At 39.5% G+C, this 24649-nt stretch overlaps 1 protein-coding gene and 1 long non-coding RNA gene across 51 annotated transcripts in view; both read right to left on the bottom strand.

Annotated features, from left to right (window-relative positions):
• Positions 1-5909: 5909 nt before the first annotated feature.
• On the bottom strand, positions 5910-17833 carry LOC145511304 (uncharacterized). The gene is made up of 2 exons (XR_014057779.1): positions 16225-17833; positions 5910-7839 (listed from the first exon to the last, which is right to left on the bottom strand). It is a non-coding gene; the product is annotated as an uncharacterized LOC145511304 (long non-coding RNA).
• A 397-nt stretch (positions 17834-18230) lies between these two features.
• YTHDF3 (YTH N6-methyladenosine RNA binding protein F3) overlaps positions 18231-24649 on the bottom strand; it is a 33381-nt gene continuing 26962 nt past the window's right edge. For 42 of the 50 annotated variants that reach the window (XR_014057776.1, XR_014057773.1, XR_014057755.1 and 39 more), the window contains one exon: positions 18231-21337. Coding sequence is in view for 9 of the 50 variants with exons in the window: in XM_081504314.1 (XP_081360440.1) it covers positions 21314-21337 (24 nt within the window). In the remaining 41 variants the exon portion in view is untranslated. The remainder of the gene's footprint in view (positions 21338-24649) is intronic. The other 8 variants (XR_014057767.1, XR_014057763.1, XR_014057766.1 and 5 more) reach the window with 4 other exon arrangements.

The raw sequence follows: 24649 nt of genomic DNA on the forward strand, positions 1-24649 counted from the left end.
GGCAACCAAAAGTTAAGTCTGTAAGTCTCTTTTCACTTAAACACATTCTTATTGATATTAAACAATACTAGGAGTTTTTCAGCCAACTGCATAGGGTTAACAGGGTTTCCCTCGTGTCTCGGATGGTAAAGAGTCTGCCTGCAGTACAGGAGACCTAGTTTGATCCCTGGGTCGGGAAGATCCCCTGGAGAAGGAAATGGCAACGCACTCCAGTACTCTTGCCTGGAAAATTCCATGGATGGAGGAGGCTGGTGGGCTACAGTCCATGGGGCCGCAAAGAGTCGGACATGACTGAATGACTTCACTTTCTTTCTTTCTATAGGGTTAATAAGAGGATTACTTCATTAGAATTGATCAATGAGGCTTACGTCCCGTGTAAAATTCTTATCCTGGTGAGTTCTCTGTAGTAAGTTCTCTGTAAATTATTAGTATTATTATTTCCTTATCTCACCTCTACATTTTTGTACACTCCATCCTGTTTGATTGAAATGCCCTTCCCCAGCTTATTCATTCTTCAGGACTCAAAAATATCACCTCCCCTGCAAAGCCCGTCTTTTTATTCCAGAACAGTTCCTGACTTCCTTTTCCTCCTCTGGTTCTCTTTGTGCATGTATCAATTATAAAAATATTCAATACTAATAATATTTTGCCCCATATTTGCCTTCCCTCATCACCACTAGACACTGAGTTCCATGAAGGCAAATGGAGGGTGGTGTCTTATTCATAGTAGAAGCCCTCGCATTTAGCGCAACAGCGAGGACAAAACTGATGCTCCATACACGGATACTGAAAAGGTGAGCTGCCTGCCTGAGCTTTTTTTTTTTTTTTTGCCACGAGGCATGTGGGATCTTGGTTACTCAACCAGGGATTGAACCCTCACTCTCCATTGGGAAGCTCAAAGTCCTAACCTCTGGGCCACCAGGAAAGTCCCTTGCCTGAGCTTTTAGAGTCAATTGGTCATAGAACCAGAAATCTGAGGTCCCCTGATTCTGCCGCTGGTGTTTCTCTGTTTCTCTCTCCATTCACGCTGCTTCTCTGAATCCCTGGGGACAGGGGCCACAAGACACTAAAGAGCAGCCAGAGCTTCTCAGGAGACCTAGGTCAGTCTGGGTCAAATCAGGAGACCAAATCTACACAGTGACTTAAACAGGGGGCGTTTAACATGAAGAATTATGATACTGTGACTTAAGGGTAATTTTAATATGTAAGAAAATTTTATAAGAGTAAGTCCCCAAGGAAAACCAAGCATAGGAGGAGGTTCCCTCCCCAGGGCTGGGGTTCAGATCTCAGTAGAGAAGGGATAGTTTCAGACCACTACTTGGCAGATAAATTTGCCAGTCCACAGTCACAGGGCAAAGAGGAAGCGATCTCTGTGACACAAGCGAGCTGCGGCTGATGGGCTGGCCCACAATGTGCTGAGGGATGGGGACGCTTGTGTGTCTGGATTGCCTAATGTTTATATTGCGAGAGCTGCAGGAGATGAAACTGGGATGGAGGGAGCAGGCAAGAGGGATGGGGAGGGAGTGGGGTGCCACTGGGGGAAGTGGGCCCACAGGACAGTGTCTTGATCATCAGCTCAGGCCAGGGTTGCAAATCATCAAAGGACCATGCGTTCTGGACTCACGGCTGGGGCAGAGTACCACTGAAGTGTTCACACCCACACTGCCGACAGACGGTGCAGGCACCAGAACCAGCACAAACGCCCCTTCCTTCAGCGGCGTCCTTCCAGTACCCTCTACGAGAAAGCTTAATATCATGCTCACTATAAAGGAAAAATGTTTAACGTTAGCCTGTCCATTATGACATAGTTGATATTGAAAGATGAATTGGGAGTTGACGGGCAATAAATTGACAACTGGCATAAAGCCTAAATGGAAATTTCAGTGTGTAATAACCATCTATGTTAAGTTTTTCAAGTCTGTGAAACTGCCAATGAAAAGTGAACAACGGGGGCTTCCCTAGTGGTCCAGGGGTTAAGAAATAGCCTTGCAATGCAAGGGACACCGGTTCAGTCCCTGGTCCAGGAAGATCCCACAGGCCACGGAGCAATAATCCCCTTGAGTCCCTTCCAGATTGTACTCATCCCAAAGCCAAATCCTAAGTCATAAGTTTTTGTGATAGGTTGAATGAGAAATGAAATATTTCCTGCCATATCCGTAAACAAGAATGGTCACAGTTGTCGGCAGTTGCTGCCACCACGGATGGTGAGCTGGTGAGCCCTGAAGGCAATTAGGAAGGAGAATACCAGCCATCAGACTGCAGTCACTCCCTAAGGTGAGCCCCAAGGGAGCTCAGGATGTGAAAAAACCACAGGATACTGGCCCAGAACAGCTGAGATGCATATGAAAGGAATGATTTCAGTGAGCCTGGACTCGTGCATCTTCCCATACATAGAAAAACACTAAAAATTCCATGACTTAGGATATCTGGTTTTCTTTAATTAACAATAATCTTTTGATGCTTAGACTACCTGACCTCTGTTACAAAACTTTTATATAACCTGGCTCCTCCCCTTGCCTCCTAGGAGCAGTTCTCTCAGGGTTACTTGAGACGCTGTATCCTGGGCTTAAGTCCTAAAAACTTACACTGAATAAAACATAACTCTCAACTTTTAGGTTGTGAATATTTTTTAAGTCGACAGTAATCAGGATGGGAGGGCTTCCCAGGGGGCACAGTGGTAAAGAATCCGCCTGCCAATGCAGGAGACCCAAGAGACATGGGTTCAACACCTGCATCAGGAAGATCCCGTAGAGTAGGGCAACCCACTCCAGTATTCTTGCCTGGGAAATCCCACGGACAGAGAAGCCTGGTGGGCTACACATCCATGGGGTTGCAAAAGAGTCGGACACAACTGAGTGACTGAGCATGCACTCAGTCGGGAGGGGAACAAGACTGAAATTATTTGGAGGTTTCCCATGGATATATGGATGGATTGGACTTTCTCTCCATGTAGTGATATGTGGTCTCTCCAGCAGGGTGGCCAGATTTTTTATATGGCAACTCAGGGCTTAAAGAAATGTGAAACTGGAAGTTTCCAGACCTTAATGCTTGGATCTGCAGAGGCAAGTGTCACTTGCACTGCCTTCTGCAGATTAAGCCAATGCAGAAGACGCAGGTTTGATCCCTGGGTTGGGAAGATCCCCTGGAGAAGGGAATGACAGCCCACTCCAGTATTCTTGCCTGGAGAATTCCATGGACAGAGGAGCCTCGCCAGCTATAGTCCATGGGGTCTCAAGAGTCAGACACGACTTAGTGACTAAACGACCACCACCAGCTCCTAATGAGGGGCATGATGAAGGAACTGTGGTCATTTTTTTCCTCCCCAAATAGGCTTATTGAAGAGGTGCTTTCGGAAGTATCCCCTCCCAGATATGTGACCTGGCATCTTGACTTGACTGGCAAAAGTTTCAGCGTCGGTGTTCTGGGAAAAGCATCTGACCTCTTTGTTGAGTTGCCGGATCTTGCTAGAACAATGCATTTCATTAAGAATAGATTTTGCTACTGCTATTTTATGCAGAGACATTTTCACCAACTCATTTCCTGGAATAACAATCTTAGCTATTAAGAAAAAAGAGACCTTAATTTGTTCTTGGTGTGGGGGATGGGGAGGTAAGTTTAAAACAGATTAAAAACAGAAGATAAAACAACACATCTCTCCTTGCTGATAAAAAACAAAGTGTCAAAAGAAACAAAGCTCAAACCAAGCACACTTCCAGCTCCTTGCTGAAAGGAACTAAAGGAGACAGCTGCACTGAATTTTTATCAGATCTATTTCTGACATGTATTTCACTCACCTGCATGCATCCCTCATCACATTCATGCAGTACCAGTTTCCAGAAACATCTCTTAAGTAAGTGAACTCTGCCAGTAGCATTTACATCTTTATGGAAAAATTGAGTTGATCCGTGGTTCTTGCATTCCAAATGCTACCCAAGAAGCAGGAGACAGTATTTGATTATACCTCATTAAACAAAATGACATAAAAGCAGATGTTTGGGGAAGTCATCAGACTTGGGCAAAACTCATGGATTCATTCATTCATTCAAAATTTTCATTGACAAGATGCTGCCATAGGACAAATGCGACTTACCATTTCAAAATAAAGTATCATAAAAAGCAATAAGGGGAAGTGGCTTTGAAGAGATGTCATGCATAAGAGGGGGTTACACTGTTAAAGTTGTGGGACTACCCACAATCTCTGAAGCAGGCCAGTGTTGCTGAAACTGCTGAAATTGCTCTTCTCTGCTCCATGCTGACCAGACAAAACCCACACCATCAGCAGTAGAAACCACCAAGAAGCCAAATTTTCAGTCTGAATTTCTTATAATTGTGCTCTTCCTAATACAGTGCCTGGATGTCACCACTGGATTCACCTTGGAGGAAGGCCACTAGAGGACCACTGGACTTACAGCAGCAAGCTTTGGTATTAAGCCACACTCAAGACTCTTCATCCACATAGCTAGCCAGGAGCACAGCTTGAAGTGAATGAGACATAGCACAGGTACAATTGGATACAGAAGTCTAAAGAAGGACACCACGCCAGCAGAAGATCCTGTATAAAAACCATTACTACATTTATTCCACAAAGCATCAAGGCTGTGAGAATGGACAAAATAGTTTTCATTCTCTAAAAAAATACCTGTGACCTCTTACTGACCACAGATATCTGCCTGTCACTGGATGAGTCTTGGCAGAAATTCACTCTGCCCCTTACAACAGTCTTGCAAAATGGCATCAGGGTCCCCACTTTCATGGTGAAGAAACTCAAGCTAAAGAGGGTTACATGTCTTGCCCAATATCACATGGCAGGTAACGTCCGGGTCTTGATTTTACCCAGTCATAAGATCAAAGCCCTTTCTGCTTCATACTACAAAAGCTGACTCAAGCAGAGAGGAGGATTTCAGGTCAGTGACCACAAAGAAACACAATCCAAATCATACCTGGGGGTGCCTGAAAGGCTTCAGGTGACACTGAGGCTGTGATTGACTCTTGGAAGATCAGTAGATTCATTCATTAAAATTATTTTGTCAATTATAACTAGAAGCTCTCAGTACGCAGTTCAAAGCAAAGATAATACTCAGCCATAAAAAAAAAAAAGAACAAAATAATGCCATTTGCTGCAACACAGATGGACCTAGAGACTGTCATACTGAGTGCAGTAAGTCAAAAAGAGACAAATATCATATGATATCACTTGTATGTGGAATCTAAAATATGACACAAATGAACTTTTTTACAAAACAGGAATAGAGTCACAAATGGAGAAAACAAACATGATTAACGAGGGGAAAGTGGGGGATAAATTGGGAGATTATGGCTGACGTACACACACTACTATATTCTCTGGTGGCTCAGTGGTAAAGAATCTGCTTGCAATGCAAGACACCCAGGTTTGATCCCTGGGTTGGGAATATCTCCTGGAGAAGGGCAAGGGCACGGCAGCCCACTCCAGTATTCTTGCCTGGGAAATCCCATGGACAAGAGGAGCCTGGCGGGCTATAGTCCATGGGGGTTGCAAAATGTCAAACACAATTGAAATGACTGAGCCCACATGCACGTATAGCACAGGGAACTCTACTCAATACTCTGTCATGACCTTCGGAAAAGACTCTTAAGAAGAGTGGCTATAACTATAGCTGATTCACTTTGCTGTACACCTGAAACTAATACATTGTAAAGCAACTCTACTCCAATAATAATAATAATAATAAAATAAAGACACAACAAAATTGCATTTTAGAAAGACAAAGAAAGATATAAAACAAAAAGCAAGACCTCTCCTCTTTCCTCCCCCTCAGCCAGCAATGCTAACGTCATACTTCAGAAGTAGTCATTGTTATGAATGCCTTATGTATACTTCCAAAATCTTTAGCTATAAACTCTTTTAAAAATTGCTTACATTATGTATTAAAATTATATGTGGATCTTTTATTTCAATTGTGTGTTAAATTTTAAAACTCCTGGTACAGATCATATATGCCATGAGGTTTTTTTTTTTATTATTTAAGAAAATATATCACCATCTTGCATCAGCATCAACAGCTACCTAGTGTTTCATTGTAAGGAATTCCACCATTTACTTTTTAGACCAACAGGTTTGTTTCCATTCTTTAATTTGCTATTACAAACAATACTTCAAGGAGTATGGCCCTCACACACCTTTTTTTGTGCACTTATGTACAAAGAGAGAACTTCCTAGGAGAGGAATTCAGACTGGTGTTGAAAAACTGAAGACAGTGGTTGAAGTGAAGAGAGTAGGCTTGGAGCGGGGAGAACTCTGAAGCTGAGGGTCCAGTTAGGGGGCACAAGGCCAGCAGGGACCAGAGCCATGGAGACCAGAAATAGATCACACACGTGGGTGTGATCTAAAGAAAGCCCTGATACAAACTTTTTCCACCTCCCAAACCATCACCCACCCACACACGGCACACACCACCCACACATGCACAGAGCACATATCATCCAAGGCAACGTTCCCTCCTCATCATGAGGGTTTTTCACAAAAAGCTGTGAATTTCAACACTTTCAGGTCTCATTTTCCACCATATATAATTGAAGCAGGGTGGAGAGAGAGTGTTCACATTAATACAAGCAATTATTGTAAGACTTTGAGACCCTCCAAATCAGTCTCCATGAAGCCAGACAGAAACACAAGTTGGTACAATGGCTTGTAGAACAGCTAATCCTGTTGACCCAGATTTAGCCTAATGGAGGAGATTCATTTCTAAAATCACTGCCATAAAATTATGACTTTTCTTTATAGAGGTTTGGGGAATTATAAAGGGATGGAAAGGGGACCAGATAGGAAAAAAAAGAAAAACAAACTCATTTTTTTTGTAATCCTGCACAGTGCATATATTATCTTCCAATATAATAAAACTTGTCCTGCCTGTTGACAACTGAGAAAACTGAGAAAGTCTAAGTTGAAATATGATAAAGAAAAACCTCAGCCAGGGCAATGGAAAATGTAATCAAACCTCAATAGCTCCCTCTGCTGTCATTTTATGTAATTTAATTTTTTTGTTTGTTTTATTCAATTTCAAAGCACATGAAGCTGGGTAGTATAAAAGTCAGTTGATAAAATCCTTATTACTTTATCTAAAACTGGAAGCTTCACCCTTGTATCATGTCTCCTGCACTGGCAGATGGGTTCCTTTTCCACTAGCGCCACCTGGGACACCCACTTCTGTATCATGAATAAGGATGATCTGATGGTGGGACATTTTTCTATACAGTAGAGTCATTAGGGTAACTTAAAGAAGTGGCTGGGCTTCCCTGGTGGCTCAGCGGTAAGGAACCCAGCTGTCAAAGTAGGAGACACAGGTTGGATCCATGCGTCGGGAAGATCCCCTGGAGTAGGAAATGGCAGCCCACTCCAGTATTCTTGCCTGGGAAATCCCCATAGAGAGAAGAACCTGGTGGGCTATAGTCCATGGAGTCAGACACGACTGAGCTACTAAACAACAACAACAAAAGAAATGGCTACATTTCCCAATGAAAAGTGACATGTACGCTTCAATAAACCTCAATCTCTAAAAATCAGGCACATTTTTTAAAAGACAACTCTTAATGATTCACTTGTCTAGGCCACACTGGTCCTGTGAGAGCTGAAAAGCCCATGGCTTTGAAAAGGATGTGGAAGACGTCAGGTTGGAATGCAGAGAAAGGAACAAACACCAGGCCAATTAGGAAAAGAACAGGTTCTTCCACTTGAGGCGCCAGGATCGCAGGACGAGGGTGGAGCTGGTGCTGACACATCCTGGAGGCTGCAGGCAGGATGTCCCTCGGCGTGCATCCTAACTGGACACTCCAAACAAGTCTGAGCGGGGATATTTCTCACTTTACGAACAAGAAGACACTTAATTGTTTGGTCTGTCAGCAACTAAGGAGAAAACTTGGGCACAGATTTAGAAGCCTTTGGCTTTGAAGTGGGAGCTAGAAAATCTGAGCTTTAAAGTCCTCATTCTGTCACTCACAGGGACCCTGGGAAAGTCATAGCCTGGCAGCCTGTTTCTTCCACTAGAAATTGAAAGATGTGATTTAATGGCCTCATAGGTCTTTTCCAGCACTCAAAACCATTGCAGGCCCATCACACTCTATTCCTCCACTTTATCTGACCCAGAGATGGTTCAGTTTAAATGACAATCAAAGGCAATTTGGGGAAAAAAGAAAAAAGAGAGGAAGGTAGGAAGGAAGAAAGGAGAGGAGGTGGAAAGAGGGAGAAAGTGTGGGAGTGAGGTAGGAGATAGATGGGCTCCAGGTAACACATTTAAAACTGGCCTCCTGTTTGTATTTCATGGGGCATGAAGAAGTGGCCTTCAGATTAGATAATACTGCTAGCATTTCTTGAGACAAGAGATAGGTGGGCTCCAGTTAAGGCTTGTAAGCAGCCTCCTGTTTACCCTCTGAAATGGAAGTAACAACAGAAACAGGGTAAATAGCCAGTGTTTGTCTCTTGTAAACACCTTAAGGTAATAGTCATGGCAAGAACAAAGAAGGGCAAAACCTTGTTTGACTAAAGGATTAAAGGACCTCCACTTCCCCCCTTTTGGGGACATGAGACACTACACATGTGCAGAAAGGCTCCTAGGGGTCAAAAGTCAGGGGATAATACCAGCCACAATGAGTCTTGCTCCTCCCAGAAGCCTTCACTTCAAGATCCATCTTGGCTGAGGGGCGTGTGCGCACCCAGGGGAGGGTCCCAGGATAGGTCAGGTGTGGAGAAAGAAACCAGAAAATTGGTTAAAGGTAAACAAAGCCCGGAAGAACTGCCCTATATAAATGACTTAATAGCCTCTTTATTGCGCTCCTCCTCACTGGAGGGACAGTCACACCCTTTCTCTGCGGGTGTTCATCTCTTTCTTGCTTCTGTCTTAACTAAACAAACCATTTCTCTATGTGCTCTCCCACTTGTTGTTGTGCTATGTCTCTAATAATAAACTCTGTACCTGCTTTTATAGTTTCTGCCTTCGGGATCTTTCACTGGGGGCAAAGATCCAGGGAAAAAGAGATTCTAGCCTCTAGCCCTTGCTGGTTTGGTGGCTAGGATTCCTGGTTTTCACTCAGGTTACCCAGGTTCAATTCCTAGGCAGGGAATATGATCTTGCTTCATGCCACAGCTTACTGCTGCCTCATTGAGATCAGGAGGAAGGGAGGGAGGTAAAGTGGGAGGGTAGCTGGCAGATTTCAAAAGAGCAGCGAGATAGAACACTTGCAGTGAAATGGAGATATTTTCAGGCAGTCAACATGCCCCTTGGTGAGAAAAATTAAAGTCACATGGCTTTTTTTCAAACAATAACGAACAGCAGCAACTTCTTCCTGCTCTACCCACTGTCAGTTCACAGACTGACGTCTGGATCTCAATCAGCAAAGGCCACCATCGTAGCGTCAATAGCAAAGGTTCCATTCATCCCAACCCTGGAGCGGCTGGGAGGTGCCGATGACTCATTCAACTGGGAGCTTCAGAGCAGTTTCCATGCCAGAGAAGTCCCTTCCCTCCTAATCTCACAGCTTACAAAGACAAGAACAAACACAAACACTTCTGGAGAAGTTCAACGAAGAAAACAGAGGGTAAGAGAATGGAGTGGTAGGGTAACTGTTTCAGCTATGATGACTAGGGACATCTAGTCTCTCTCTCCCTTATATATATATCTTGGGTTTGATCCCTGGGTTGGGAAGATCCCCTGGAGAAGGGAAAGGCTACCCACTCCAGTATTCTGGCCTGGAGAATTCCATGGACTGTATCGTCCATGGGGTTGCAATACAATCCATGGGGTCACAAAGAGTCGGACACGACTGAGCAACTTTCACTTTCACTTTATGTGTGTGTGTGTGTGTGTGTGTGTATATATATATATATATATATATGTATTTAATTAGAGGATAATTACTTTGTAGTATTGAGATTGCTTCTTGCCATACCTCAACGTGAATCAGCATTAGCTATACCTATGTCCCCTCCCTCTTGAATCCCCCTCAGGACACCCTCTCTGAGGAAGTTATCCTAGCAGAGTCCCTAGAAGAAAGCAAATATCTGATCCAAGCTGATGACAGAAGACCCCGAAAGTGGGAGCGAATCTAAAGTATGTGGAATGAAAGAAAGTCAGGGTGGCTGGAGGATGGGGACAGGGCAGAGAGAAGGTGTGTGAGCTGAGGCTGGAGGGGAGTCTGGGCTGGTTAACAATGGAAACAGGAGAGACAACTTGGACAGGAGAGAAGTGGAGTTGGGAAAAGTGGAGAAGAGGAACCCCGCTCACGTGGCATGGCCCATGCTTTTGTTCCCACCACCTTTGCTTGGAGCTTTGTAAGCTAAATGGTGGTGTGGAAAGAAGAGCAGAGGAAAAAGGAAGTGAGAGGGTGCTGAGTGGGGTTAGGAGAGGCAAGGAAGACCAAGGATGAAAGCAAATATCCCCCAGCAGATATCCCCCAAAACAAATCCCTGACAAATATGAACACAAGTCAAAACTAATTTGAGGGACTTCCCTGGTGGTCCAGTGGCTAAGACTTCATGCTCCCAACGCAGGGGGACCAGGTTTGATCCCTGGTCAGGGAACTAGATGTCACATGTTGCAACTACAGATCTGAGTGTGGCAACTAAGACCTGGCACTGCCAAATAAATAAATATAAAAAAATAATAATTTGAGCATCAAATCATTCACATTCTTATTTCTATAGGCAATAAAGCAGCAGATAAGGTGAGGAAATGATACAAAGTTAAAGGAAAAAAGTTCAGGGGTAATTAAACTCTCTGAAAGATAGGTCCCTTGTAATGAAGATGTTAACTGAGAAGCCTGTTGGACTTTATTTTGGTAGATCAAGAAGGACAAAGACTGGCGTGTGTCTCTAGAAAGGTGGGGGGTTGTGTACCCATGAATGGTGGAGCTATCCAACAGGACCTGACAGATCTAAGGACAGCTATTCACACAAAGGACCACGAACACCACACAGTCCATCAAGTGTCCCCAAAGCAGTGGTTCCCAGGGGGCATCCACAGTGCCAAGTTTATACTCATAATCATACCAGGACTCTTCACTCTTATTTTCTCCTGAGTGTACAGTCCAGTTTCCCAGAGAATTACATGACAAGTGATACTGCAACAGCTTGAACACAAGAACGATGAAAATCCAGCTGCTACTAAATGAAACCATAAGCACTTGAGAATTTTTCCATTTTAGTTTCCAGTATGGTAACTATTGATAAAACCCATAGGAGCAAAAGCTTTTTGGGTTCCTCGATCATTTCAGGGTAACAAAAAAGTTTGAGAACTGTGGCTCAACCTGTTGGTAAATTTGAGGTTATTAATATTATACAGTATTGTACTATAAATATGATGTAAATGTTACAATAGGATAGTGATTGGTGACCATTTTATTATTAATTAAGGGAGTTGCATTAAGACTAGATACTAGGACAGTAGATCCAAGACTCAAAACCATCCATGAACCACTTCCAAGGCAGTAATTTGTCTAGCATTGGGCCTGTGCGACACTCCTGAATGATGCAAAAGCAGATCTACAATGACAAAAGATTGGAGGCTTTCCTTAAAAGGAATGGATGTTTCTACACCAAATGATACACAAGAACTGAAGGGGAAGAAGAGGCTGTGTCTATGAGAATGAAACTCGCATTAATGTCTTTTTTACATTTGAACCTTTCTCAGAAAGCTGTTCAATATTGCTCCACACACACTCACAAATATATATATGCTATTGATATTCATTCCTTTGGTTTTACATTTGACCTTTCAACTATTGCCTGGAAAGCTGAAGAAATTTGAAAACTTCAGTTTTCCATTTCACATTTCATTTAACGTGTGACTTTTCAACCATTGCCTGGAAAGCTGAAGAAATTTGAAAAAAAAAAAAAAAGAACCAAAACAAAGAATCAAGCCAAGGCTACATACAACTCCAAGATAGGTATTGAATATCTAACTTCTTTCTCAGGCCTTCACGCCCCCAGCCTTACTAAAGGAGTAATGGGGGGAAAACCATCAATTTACATAAACTCTGAGAAAGGAAACATGTGCCTTTCCAAAAGAGGAATGGTTTGACTCAAGACTTGACATGGTTTCAGTTGGCTTTAAATTTAGATACAAGAAATTGTTAGTGGGTATATTTCTTCTCTCCAACATTACACACAGAAAACATTGCTCATAGTTAAGATATTTGAAATAAATATGTAAGTGCTGGCACATTATATTTTCCAAGGGGTATGAATACTTGTCTTTATTACATTTATTTGCAAAGATGTCCTACAAGCTTATCATTACATAGGGACATAGGCAGTCATGTTAAGATATTTAACACAGAAGGAAAGAAGTTTCGGGACTTTAAAAAGGATAATTTAGGTAAAAACCTTTAAAATAAAGTGTTAAATAATGAAAGTTATGTTATTTAAGGAGTGGATTCATAAGTGATACAAACAAACCTTGCACATTGTAATTTAAAACAATACGTAGAGAATTCCCTGATGGTCCAGTGGTTAGGACTCTGTGCTTTCACTGCCAAGGGCCTGGGTTCAGTTCCTGATCTCGGAACTAGGATCCCACAAGGATTTGATTTAGGTCCAAGAGTTCTTCAAATAGGAATCATGTCTTTCTTCTATGAGCCACACCTCACCTCTAAGGCACCATCTAAAATTTCTGACTGGAGTGAAAACTGAAAATACACTTGCAAACTACACACAAATTTCTACATTTTAATGAGTTTCCTGCCAAGTTTTTACCGTTTTCCGATCTACACCTAATTAGACAACTCACTTTTATCAAGTATTTCTAAAGCAGTCAATTTCGTTTTCAAAGCAACAACTCTCTTTAGTCACATTTTATCAGTTTACATATTTAAATCTCATAATAAAAGAAATAAGTACAACTGGAATAAACAAGCTTAGGAAAAAACCACAAATGATATTGGTAAGCATATGTACAAGGGCAAACCAGAAAACAGCTCTGAGATGCAAGTATTAATTGTGATCTAACAAAGTCAGTTACTGCTGACAGCCCAAGCAGAATAAGCTTAATATACTGGAGATAATAGCTTTAATATTAGCATGCAACAATATTATGATAAAGCTTAATTTGTAAACTTTTTACCTCGATATAATCTTGAATATATACTAGAGTAGCTAGAACTACTATGTGTCAAATACCTCTTCCTTCTAAAGCTGTACAATATTCCCAATGACGTATGGAGGTAACACATCCACATTAGTGTTTCCATTTTGAATTATTACTAAATATTCATAGTGAAGCTCTTATAAGTCACTAACATACTTAAGTGGCATGGATATCAAGGGGCATTTGTAACAGGCAAAGCAAAAAAAAAATTTTTTTTTTAGTATTTATTGCTTAGCAGGTAAATAATCCACCACATCACAAGAGACACAGGAGATGCGAGTTCAATCCCTGGGTCACTAAGATCCTGGAGAAGGAAATGGCATCCACTCCAGTATTCTTGCCTGAAAAATTTCATGGACAGAGGAGCCTGGTGGGTTGCAAAGAGTTGGACACGACTGAGCAACTAAGCACACACATTTACTTAGCAGTGCCAGGTCTTAGTTACAGCAAAATTTCTTGATCTAATTTTCATCTTTGGCTTTATTTTCTTATATTGCTTATAGATATTCTTGTTATTCCCCCATTTGCTCTCCTTTTAGTCTAATTTGCCTTCAGTTTTCCGGTCTGCTCTGCTCTAGCAGATAAACTAACTGTATTGTTGCAGTTTACTTACTTTGAAAAACAATGGCTGACAGTCACTGAAAACCCAAAATTGCAAAAAACAAAGATAAATAATAATTTAACTAAGCTTTAGACAGGCAGTGCCTGTTTTCAGGATCTCAATCATATAACACTATGAACTGAAAATAATCAAACTTTCTACTGCATCTGAGCAGTGAAGATTACCCTAGGAAATGTCCAATGGTAATCAATAAATCCTAAATTTTCCATATGACACAAAAGAGAGCGAGTTAACACTTAAAGTCCTGCCACAGACCCAGGTGTTGTGCTCACTGCTTTATTTAATCCTTCTGAAATAGGCTCCATTCTCACTCCTTTTGGGGCTTCCCTGGTAGCTCAGACAGTAAAGAATCTGCCTGCAATGCACGAGACTTGGGTTCTATCCCTGGGTCAGGAAGATCCCCTGGAGAAGGAAATGGCTACCCACTCCAGTATTCTTACCTAGAGAATTCCGTGGACAGAGGAGCCTGGCCGGGCTATAGTTCATGGGGTCGCAAAGAGGCAGACACGATTGAGTGACTAGTACTCATTCCTTTATTTTTTTAACTGATGAGGAAATCTAGGCTCGGAGCCTAGTGCACCCAGATTCCAGTACAGGTTTATCGGCCTCCAAAGTCTATGCTATTGGCGAGAATATTATGCAGCAGTCTCAGAAATATTTCAAAACCATTCCATCAAAAAGGATGCCGAACTATTTAAATCTTCTTTAAAAGGAATGCATCATTCTAACCATAATATTCTGTTTAACTCCTACCTCTGGCTTTTCAATCCAGGCAAATTTGAATGACTATCTGTTCTTATATACAAGAGCAAGATAATGAGCCATTATCTAAATTTTCCCTATAATACACCTTCAATCCTTTTATTAAAACCTCTGCACCGTTATACATACAATTAGAATCCATTCAGGGAGGAGGTATGAATCTCTATTAGAATTCCTCCAAAATACAACTAACTGTTGAGAAATGAGGAAAGAAAAAGAGGGAGGGGAGGGATAAAAAAAGAGATAAAAGTAAAAAAGGAGAGTAGCACTGACATACATACACGATCATGTGTAAAATACATGGGGAAGCTGCTGTATAGCATATGGAGCTCAGCCGGGTGCTCTGTGATGACCTAGAGTGGGGTGGGAGGGTCAAGATGGAGGGAATATAAGTATATTTATGGCTGATTCACGTTTTTGTATGGTAGAAACCAACATAACGTTGTAAAGCAATTATCCTCCAATTAAAAAAAGGTAAAAAGGACACACAAGCCTGCCAGGATGAGCCTAGGTAGTAGTAAGATTCCTGTATTCCTCTTTATAAACACAAGGATGAAAGAAGAGTGTAACTGTCTACTCAAGTATGGACTGTGACTTCCTTCCAAAGCCTAGTGTGGAGAGGGAAAAAGAGTAACTTTATAGTAGAGAAATCTGACACTACCACAGCCAAGCGGTCAAAGTCAAATCAACAGTTGTATGTCAGTGGTATGTATCCTTGACATGATGTGGTAGAAATGGTAGCTTTACCCATGTGTGGTCTTCCTCCCAAAAACTTGTAACCCCAGTCTAATCATAAGAAAAACATAAGTTCCAAAGAAGGAGTACTTTACAAAATACTTGACCAGTTCTTCTCAGTACTATCAAGGTCATCAAAACCAAGTATGGGAAACCATCTCAGTCAAGAGGAATCTAAGGAGACATGACAACTGAAAGTAATGTGGTATCTATCCTTGATGGCGCCCTTAACCAGAATAAGTACATTCAGTAAAACCAAACAAAAATCAGAAAAAAATAATAACAGATCAATACCGATCCATTGATTACGACATATGTACCAGACTAATGGCAGATGTTAACAAGAAAGAAAGCTGGGTGCAAAGTAGACGGAAACTCTCTGTACCGTTTTCTCAATTGTTCTGTGAAAAGTGAAAGTGAAAGTGAAGTCGGTCAGTCCTGTCTGACTCTGTGACCCCATGGACTGTGTAGCCTACCAGGCTCCTCCGTCCATGGCATTTTCCAGGCAAGAATACCGGAGTGGGTTGCCATTTCCTTCTCCAGATCTTTCTGACCCAGCCATTGAACCCGGGTCTCACTGTTCTAAAAAAGTCGATTTGAAAAAAGAAAAGGATTAATGCAAAATGGTAGTAGAATAAAAAAATGGACTGGATTTCTTTAGGACACATATTCTCTTGCTTTATACAAACACTGTGGAAAAGATGACGGTTTGAACCACTAGACTTCTAAGACTCACTGAAGGTTAAGTAGTGGTTGTATTTTTATCAGAGGCAATTAATCAAATATAATTTGAGGTTTTCAGTACCTATATTTTGAAATAAACAAAAGATAACTATCACAAATTTTACTGGTTTCCAGACTTACTTTTAAACGAACACTCGTTATTGCCAGAGTAAGTCAAGCTTAGAAAGTGATTTAAATCATAAAGTTGTAAAAATTCAGAACTGCAAAGAATCTAAGATGCATTCTATGCCAACCTCCTGAACTTACCAAGTGCACTGACAACACAGTGATCTGTTCAGTGTCGGCCACCGGTTAGCAGGAATCACACCGGTTAGCAGGAATCACACCGGTTAGCAGGGATCGTGTGCGCTTCCTATTACAAGCCTCTAGAAACAGTATGAGCATTACTGAGCTATGTTTGTGATGGAGATATACTTAAGGAGTATGTAAAATAATCATTTTAACAAAAAGAAACAGATATTTAAAATTTAATACTAAGGGAAAAGGGACCATTGTGTAAAACATAGTTTATCTTTGGATACAATGTTTTGTCTTTTGTTTTACAAAGCAGCTTCTATTTCAGTATTTCCTACATTAATAGGGTAAAATATAGAGCAAACTGCAACCTATCCATGAAATGCGAAAATTTCCGGAGGAAAAAAAGAGTAACTGTGTAAGTCTGACTTTCCAATTTCCAATTCTAAGAGCCTCCTCTATACAATAATTCCACTCTGGTTACAAATGTGTCAGAAGTAGCCAATGATGTTTCAAATTCTTTGGAAGGGCCCAGGGTAGCAGGAAGGGATGTGGGAGCCCCACCCCACAGTGCTACGAACTCTGAACTCACATGTTACTTGAACACTAAATTTTATAAGAACAACTTTTATTTACAATTAGTTTCAATGTTGTACAAGTAACTCAAGTTATGGACTAGACACATTCTGAATTTAGTGCAATGTTTATAAATTGTATTTAAACTGTCCTATCTGTGGGTGATCTACAGTGGAGTTCTGCTCCTCACTATTATTGCACCAAGAGAGATGGGGAAAGATTACACGTCAAGATTAGGAAATGATGAGTACTACTGACTCTTGAGTCCATGGATTCAGTCAACCTGATTGTGCAGTACACTCATACTTACTACTAAAAAAGCCCATGTACAAGTGGACCCATGTAGTTCAAACCTATGTTGTTCATGGGTCAACTGTTCTAAGAAAGCCAACGACTTAGGTCACTTAACTTCTAACTGCAAGATTATTTTAGTTCCTAGGCTAGAATTACTCAATCTAATGTCACGAAGATAAAGCCAAGCCAGTAAGAGTCCCAACCAGAAGCAAGTAGCCTCAAATATAAGCTGCTGAAGTGAGGCAAACCTTCTCTTTAGGACATGAACTGTAAGAAGGTGGCTTCCAGTGATGCTGCAGTGTGGACACCTGGGGTGTCTGTAAAACAATGTCCTGATCGCAGACTAACTGTGTTGTATGCAGCACAAAACTAAACTCTGGTTTCCCCCATCTGAACAAGTGCTTTACAGAGCCCAGCGATGATTATCAACACACCATTCAGAGTCACCACCACCCTACCTCCATACTACTACTACTACTACTAAGTCGCTTTAGTCGTGTCCGACTCTGTGCGACCCCATAGACAGCAGCACACCAGGCTCCGCCGTCCCTGGGATTCTCCAGGCAAGAACACTGGAGTGGGTTGCCATTTCCTTCTCCAGTGCATGAAAGGGAAAAGTGAAAGTGAAGTCGCTCAGTCGTGTCCGACTCTTAGCGACCCCATGGACTGTAGCCTACCAGGCTCCTCCATCCATGGGATTTTCCAGGCAACAGTACTGGAGTGGGGTGCCATTGCCTTCTCCGCCCTACCTCCGTAAGCTGCAACCAGCCCAAAGGATAATGTACACACTATTAAAAAGCCTTCCCTGGTCCCAAGAAAGGGGGATTATGGTCATTAGACAGCTGGTGGCAAGACTTCCTCCCATTAAATAAGCCTCTTTCTCTTTTGCTCTAAGTTTAGTATTAATAGTATGTAATTCAATAAGCTCACTGGAGTGGATAGAGATTAGGATAAACTGTTAGCCTTCCTCCTCTCTTTAATTCCCTTACTTAATTTCAAATGGCCAACTAATAGATTATAGTGATATAATCTATTTGTACTTGAGAGATATGTCAATCAGGAAATTCGTAACAGAGTTGGCAAAAATGTTAACATTTTTCTGGAAGGCAATGCATATTTATAAAGATAAAATGGAAAGAACACAGATATGAGTGAACAATTTTTATTGAAACCCTCAAAGATTAAAGAGGACCAAATGGTGAGTTTGGGTACCATAACAGAAAATCTCACCTAACTGTACCATCATTCACAGGAATGAACAAACCCAAACACGACAAAATTCAAATTCTCATGTAATTGCTACAAGTGAATGTAAATGAACTAATCATTTTATCATAACCTTTCTTTAATCATATGAAAAAGAAGGGAATTTACATGGCATAACAAAAGATACGCAAAACTTAATGAAACACAATTCTCTTAAATTTCTCAAACTTATGTTTATAGGATGCAGAATGCACTTGAAATGATTAAATGACTTAAGCTGATTCTTTTTTTTTTTTTATTGCAAACTGTTTTAACATCAGCTTTAACCCCCATGCATGGTATTCAAAAAGAACACAGCTTCAGAATTAAAAAGTTCACTTAAGTTAAAACGAGGATTGAACTCAGGAAAAGGCTGGGGTTTCTTCTGAAAGGAATCTTCAAGTACCAATATGTATAGAGAAAGAATACTAATTTTGGTTACATTTTCCCCCTTACTGTTAAATATACAAACTATATAATACCTTTCAAAATAAAACACCCATATAAGATAACTTTAATTAGGAAACATTCAAACCAGATCTTGGAAAAACATTAGGCAAGGAGTTGACTGGGCCAATAATGTCTCAATCTGTGATTGCTCAAAACATCAGGTCAGTCTCCTGTTGAAGAGCCCAGTTTCTCACCCTTCTAGGTCCCGGGAGTTAACAAACCTCCCATTCCTTGTGCTAATGAGACAACCTGCGATCCTTTCACTTAAGAGGAAAAATATTCTGCTCTACATTGACAGACCAAGAAGGGAAAGAAAGTAAGTACTCTGAAGAAAACTTAAATGTGGGGAAAAAAAAAAAAAATCACCGATTGAAAAGTTTTGTTTTCGTTTTTCCCAAAGGAATGCTGCACCCATTTCACTTAATATTAGAAATCCAGGTTAAAGGCACTGGGAGGAACTCCTCACCACGAGTAGAATTACAGGTGACACTTCTGAGTCTGCTATTGCAATCAGCCTGCCTGCTGAGTGTTCTGTGACATTTCTTACACAGAAACCTACTGCAAATTAAACAAGTTTCCATCTGTGAATAATATAACAACTAGTTTTATAAAAAATATTCAGAGTTGCTAATAAAGCACCAAGAAAAAGAGAAGCTCAGAGGACTCAGAGCCTTTCTACAAGGTCACTCCTGCACAGTTTTTTCCCACAGGACCTTCAGAGTGACAATGGTCCTCTCTGACCCGTCCGACCTATATAATCCAAGGGATGTGGAACGCCGCTGCGGGGACAATACCCAAACACCAATTTTCATTATAAATAGTTAAGAGATATCTTACAAGATTTCATGGCTTACTCTGAAAAAGGTAAAATAGGTGCAATTTTCCTTTAAGAAAGTCTTGATTTTGTAATACTCTGTTAATATTTTGATGTTCCCTTCAGTAAACACTGATAACTATGCTGGGACTACCAAAGCACTGTGAAGTCACTACAGTTTATCCACAAATACTGTATTTTTTTCACCTAAATACAGTATTTGTACATTTTAAGAAAATATTGTACAAAAAAAAAATCATATAAATGAAAGCCTCAAAGAAATATCTGTCACTAAATTTTTGAGTTGAAGTGACCAAAGACCATAGTAATGAAAACATTTCTAAACATGATGTAAACATAAGTGGAGTAATGCAAAACATCAAGGTATTCAAATCTACTATATTGCTATTTCCATCCTTAATGTATCTTTCTACATAGCTTTCTCCTTTTGGAACCGTAATATAAGGGGCAGTACATTATCTCATAACCATATGCCATCAAATCAGGTAATACAGATGCTTGACACGTTTAATTATACAAAATCCATTTGTTTCAAGATACAAAATTAACATTGATATGTCATTAATGAAAAAAATAAGATGTTAAAAAGATAACTATAAGAATACCCAGATATATGCTGTATTCCCATTTATATAGATCTGATCAATAAAACATCAACACATTCACTTAGATACTGATTTAATCCATGGATCAAGGCCATATTTTCAAATATTTTAAGGATGCCAGGACACTGCAAAAGCCGGAGAAAGGAGTTGAGGAACAATATATGCTTGCTAAACGAGAACTATGTTTATTTAGCTAGTGAATACCTAGAGTAATAAATTTTTACTTCATGATAGCAATCAGGCTCGCAAACACCCAGAAATAGGAATTAAGGGTTTTAAATGTAGTTATAAAGGTCATAAAAAGTCTGATTAGACTGAGGTACATTACTCAAAATTTTGAGATTCATTAAGTGGTAGCAAACAAAATAATTCCTCAGACAAATGCACATTTTTCAGTATACATATTATTGGGGGAAGGAGGGGAGAAGAATGTGCATTAACTGGTGAGACCCACCAAGCTGCATATCAATATTCTGTTACACCAAACAGTTTGAAGACAAGGGAAATGTTCTAATATAATCTCAGATTATGTTTCATTTGGCTAAAATAGAGCTTAAGGTTGCTTTGCCATATTAAAAGTTTACTACAATAATTTTCACATAAACATTTAGACTTGAACTCCAGGACTAAGTATGGCATGATTCTTTTGCTTTTAATCTGTCAAATAGCTAAAAATTGACAATTTAAAAACTACAACAAAGAAAAAGTTGAAGCAGTGTGACTCTTACATCATTGAACCACTTCTAATGGTTAACTGTTAGTATTTAACAAATTCAAAGAGTTAATGAATCCTTGCATTCATTCAGTCTTCTGTGCCTTAGCTAGGATGCATAATTACAAAAGACAGCAGATACTGGTAAAAGCTTCAGGACAGAAAGTGCTTGACGGAGTTACAGTTCTCAAGTGTGTTTGGTGAGAGTATAAGGGCAGACGCGCTGATGAAAACCATTACAAGAAGAGTCAATTCTGTGTTGTTAGAGTTCAAAGATGTCACCTTAAGCAGAAAAAAGCTTTAATAACGTCTTCTTTGACTTATTAGGCATTTCCAAAGTCTACATCATTAGTGTTGTAATTCTAACAGGACATCTTCATAGGGTTATTGTTTGTTTCTATTTCTCTCCTGAAAGAAAAACACAAAGGCCTTTAAGGAAATATCATCATTATTTAGCAATTTAAATTAAATGCACATAGAAAGTAAACCATGTTCATAAAAGTTCTTCAAATACTAATTCAAGTAGTTAGCTAAAAATAATTCACTATTACCTACACACACCTCAGTGGGAGTACCACAAGCCATTTTAAAATAAACAATTCCAAACACAAAGACCCAGTTCAAGAGATTATAGGTCCCTTCCACAGCCCTATTTTCCCACAGAATTTTGTTTAGGTGAAACTACTACAATAAACGTCTTTCTAGCCCCTTCCATGAGTTCTTGATGGTTAAGTATCAAACAGACTGTAAGTCCTATGAAGCAATCTGAGAACTACTGGCTGAGGTAAGGTCAGGAGGGAAGGAAAATAGGTGCATTAAAGCTGCATTAAATTAAGCTTTTAGTGTTAATTTCTTCATATCATACTCTCACATTCAGCATAATTCTTCATATGAATAAAGATTAATACTTACTACTAATAATTCCTTTTAAGAAAGCAGAAATCCCTTGAACAAAAGTTAAACTGAGTGATGTTTTCATGATGGTTACTAATCAAATATTCACCTGCAATACTTATCTTTGAGCCTGCAATTCTAACAAGTTCACAAGTGATCCTAATGCTTCCAGTCCAAGGACCACAGTTTGAAAGCCACTTGTGTCTAATATATCCTAAGACTCCATTTTTGGTTTCACTACTCCTTTTTCATGAGTAATACAGATTCTATAAAAATATGTGCATACTTTGAAAACTGTCAAATTAATATCCCATCCTCTGTGACATTAGGAGACTATTTAAAATTTTACAGACAACCTGAAGTTCTTTGTTACTAAAGCCCTTCCTTCATTTGTGTGTATTTCTACAACTTGAATAATATTATTTAATACAGAAAGTTTAACAAATAAATGTCCTACTATACAAATAACTACAAATAAACTATCTTATGCACCCACGAGTATCAGTGGGATATTCTGAAATTAAAGAATAAAAAATGAAAGCAGACACAGAGCGAGCTAATTTTCAAAAGGATAAACAAAAACAAAAATCCAACAACATAAAGGAAAAAGAGACTCAGAAAAATTAGAAAAAAATAATAACTGGGAACCAGGAAGTTATAGTCTAATTTTACAAGGTACCTAAAGCTTTAAAAAAAAAAAAAAAAAATCAGCCTAAACATAAAGGAAGTTTATTTCTCAGCTGAAGGAAACAGATTTGTACAAGAAATGGTGAAGCCTGCTGTAATCAGCTAGATTATAAAACACCGGAGGTAACAAATGGCTCACTGTTCATTCTTCCCCATGAGATGATTAATGAGAAAGCACAAAATATAAAGCTGCAGAAATACACATTTACATCAAGCAATCAAAACATGTAGGTTCATCAACAGAAACACAAAAGAGCTAAAATTTGTATTAAAAAATGATTTACAAGAAATTAACCTTAAACACAAGGAGACAGAAAAGTTAAAAACAAGCCACATGAAGACTTACTCAATCAACTGTATATACTTGATTGATATATATAGTTATATAGTGGATATATATGCATATATACAGTGGATTCTAAAGGCAAAAACCATTGTTAGAGATAAACAATCACATATTGAGTGAAAAACATATTTTATAAGGAGTTTACAACAGTATTAAACTAAAAATACAACTTTACATTTATTAAAAGTTGTCAGAATTACAAAGAAAATCTGACAGGTTCTTAATTATAGTAGGAGAATTAAACACATTTTTCTCAGTAATTGATAAAGATGACAAATTGGTGAAAATAAAGAATGAATATACAGAAAACAGAAAACTGAGCCAAATAATTACAGCAGGATACACAATGAACAATCACAAAAAGGAACTACATGTTAGACCAGAAAACAAATCTAAATACCAAGGAATCGGTATCATACAGATCACCTTTTCTGACACCAATTTTAATAGCAAACAGGTAACAACAACAATGAAATCTTTCCATACTGGAAATTCTAAAACACTTCTAGAAGTCTCCCAAAAAACCATAACAAAAATTCCAAAGTTTTTACATCAGTGCAATACACTAAATCTAAGCCCTCAAAAAGCACTTAGAAATTTACATGTGTTGAATTGAAAATATATATATTTTTCAGCTGGAAAATGAGCTCATCATCCACTCAGTATGTTAGGAAACGAGCAGCAATATGTCCCCCAAAGTAAAATAACTGAAATAAGACCCAGGAGAAAATAACAGAAAACAAAAGACAAAGACAGCACAAGAAAACTAAAATAAAAACCGGTGTTGGGGGGAGGGGGTTAAAAGAAGCTAACAATAGAAAAATCTCTAGAAAGACTCATTTTAAAAAAAGAAAGCATAAATAATATGAAGACTGATATAGCTAACAAAAATTTTAAATACTATTAATAACACCAATATGGGGCTTCCCTGGTGGCTCAGACAGTAAAGTATCTGCCTGTGATGTGGGAGACTTCAGCTCGATTCCTGGGTAGGGAAGATCCCCTGGAGAAGGGCATGGCTACCCATGCCAGTATTCTTGCCTGGAGAATCTCATGGACAGAAAACCCTGGAAGGCTACAGTCCATAGGGTTGCAAATGCCAATGTGCCAAACATGTTTGAGACAATACCAACAACTTGCTAAAAATATAATTTACTAAATACAATGTACCAAAACAAATTCAACAGTAAAAAGAAAACTTGAAGAGACTTATAAAAAGTAAAGAACTTTAACCAACAATTAAAAATCTACCCCCAAATAAAAACGACCCGATTCACGGTTTCATAAATGCATCTGATTAATTATCCCAGAACTAGAGATGAGGAAGAGAGAATATTTCTTGATGTATTTTGAGGTTAGTAATACTTTGATACTAACTTCAGAAAAGCATAAGAAAACTGAATCCAGTCTCACTTCTCCCAAAAGGGTCTCTTATGGGCTGTTCTGATGATAATCAAGTGTAGAGAGGAGCACAGGTAGGTACAGGAAGGCAGTAAGGACAGCACAATAATCCTCCAGCACGGTAATGATAATAATGAAGGATGCAGGGGTAGGAGAAGTGCTTGGATTCAGGATATATTTTGAAAACAGAGCCAACAAGACTGACCGACAGACTGGTTAGATATGGAGTGTGAAAGAGAAATATCAAATTATTCTGGAGGACAATGGCCCTCTACAAACGGGGAGCAGGTCTGGGGCAGGCAAAGAAACAGAAGCCATACTGGATTTAAGATGCTTATGAAAACAACTAAGTGAAGATGTTACATAGGCAATCAGATACATGAGTCTAGAGA

The sequence above is a fragment of the Giraffa tippelskirchi genome, chromosome 6 (genome assembly GCF_054371585.1).
Source record: "Giraffa tippelskirchi isolate mGirTip1 chromosome 6, T2T-mGirTip1v1.2.pri, whole genome shotgun sequence".
Taxonomy (NCBI): domain Eukaryota; kingdom Metazoa; phylum Chordata; class Mammalia; order Artiodactyla; family Giraffidae; genus Giraffa; species Giraffa tippelskirchi.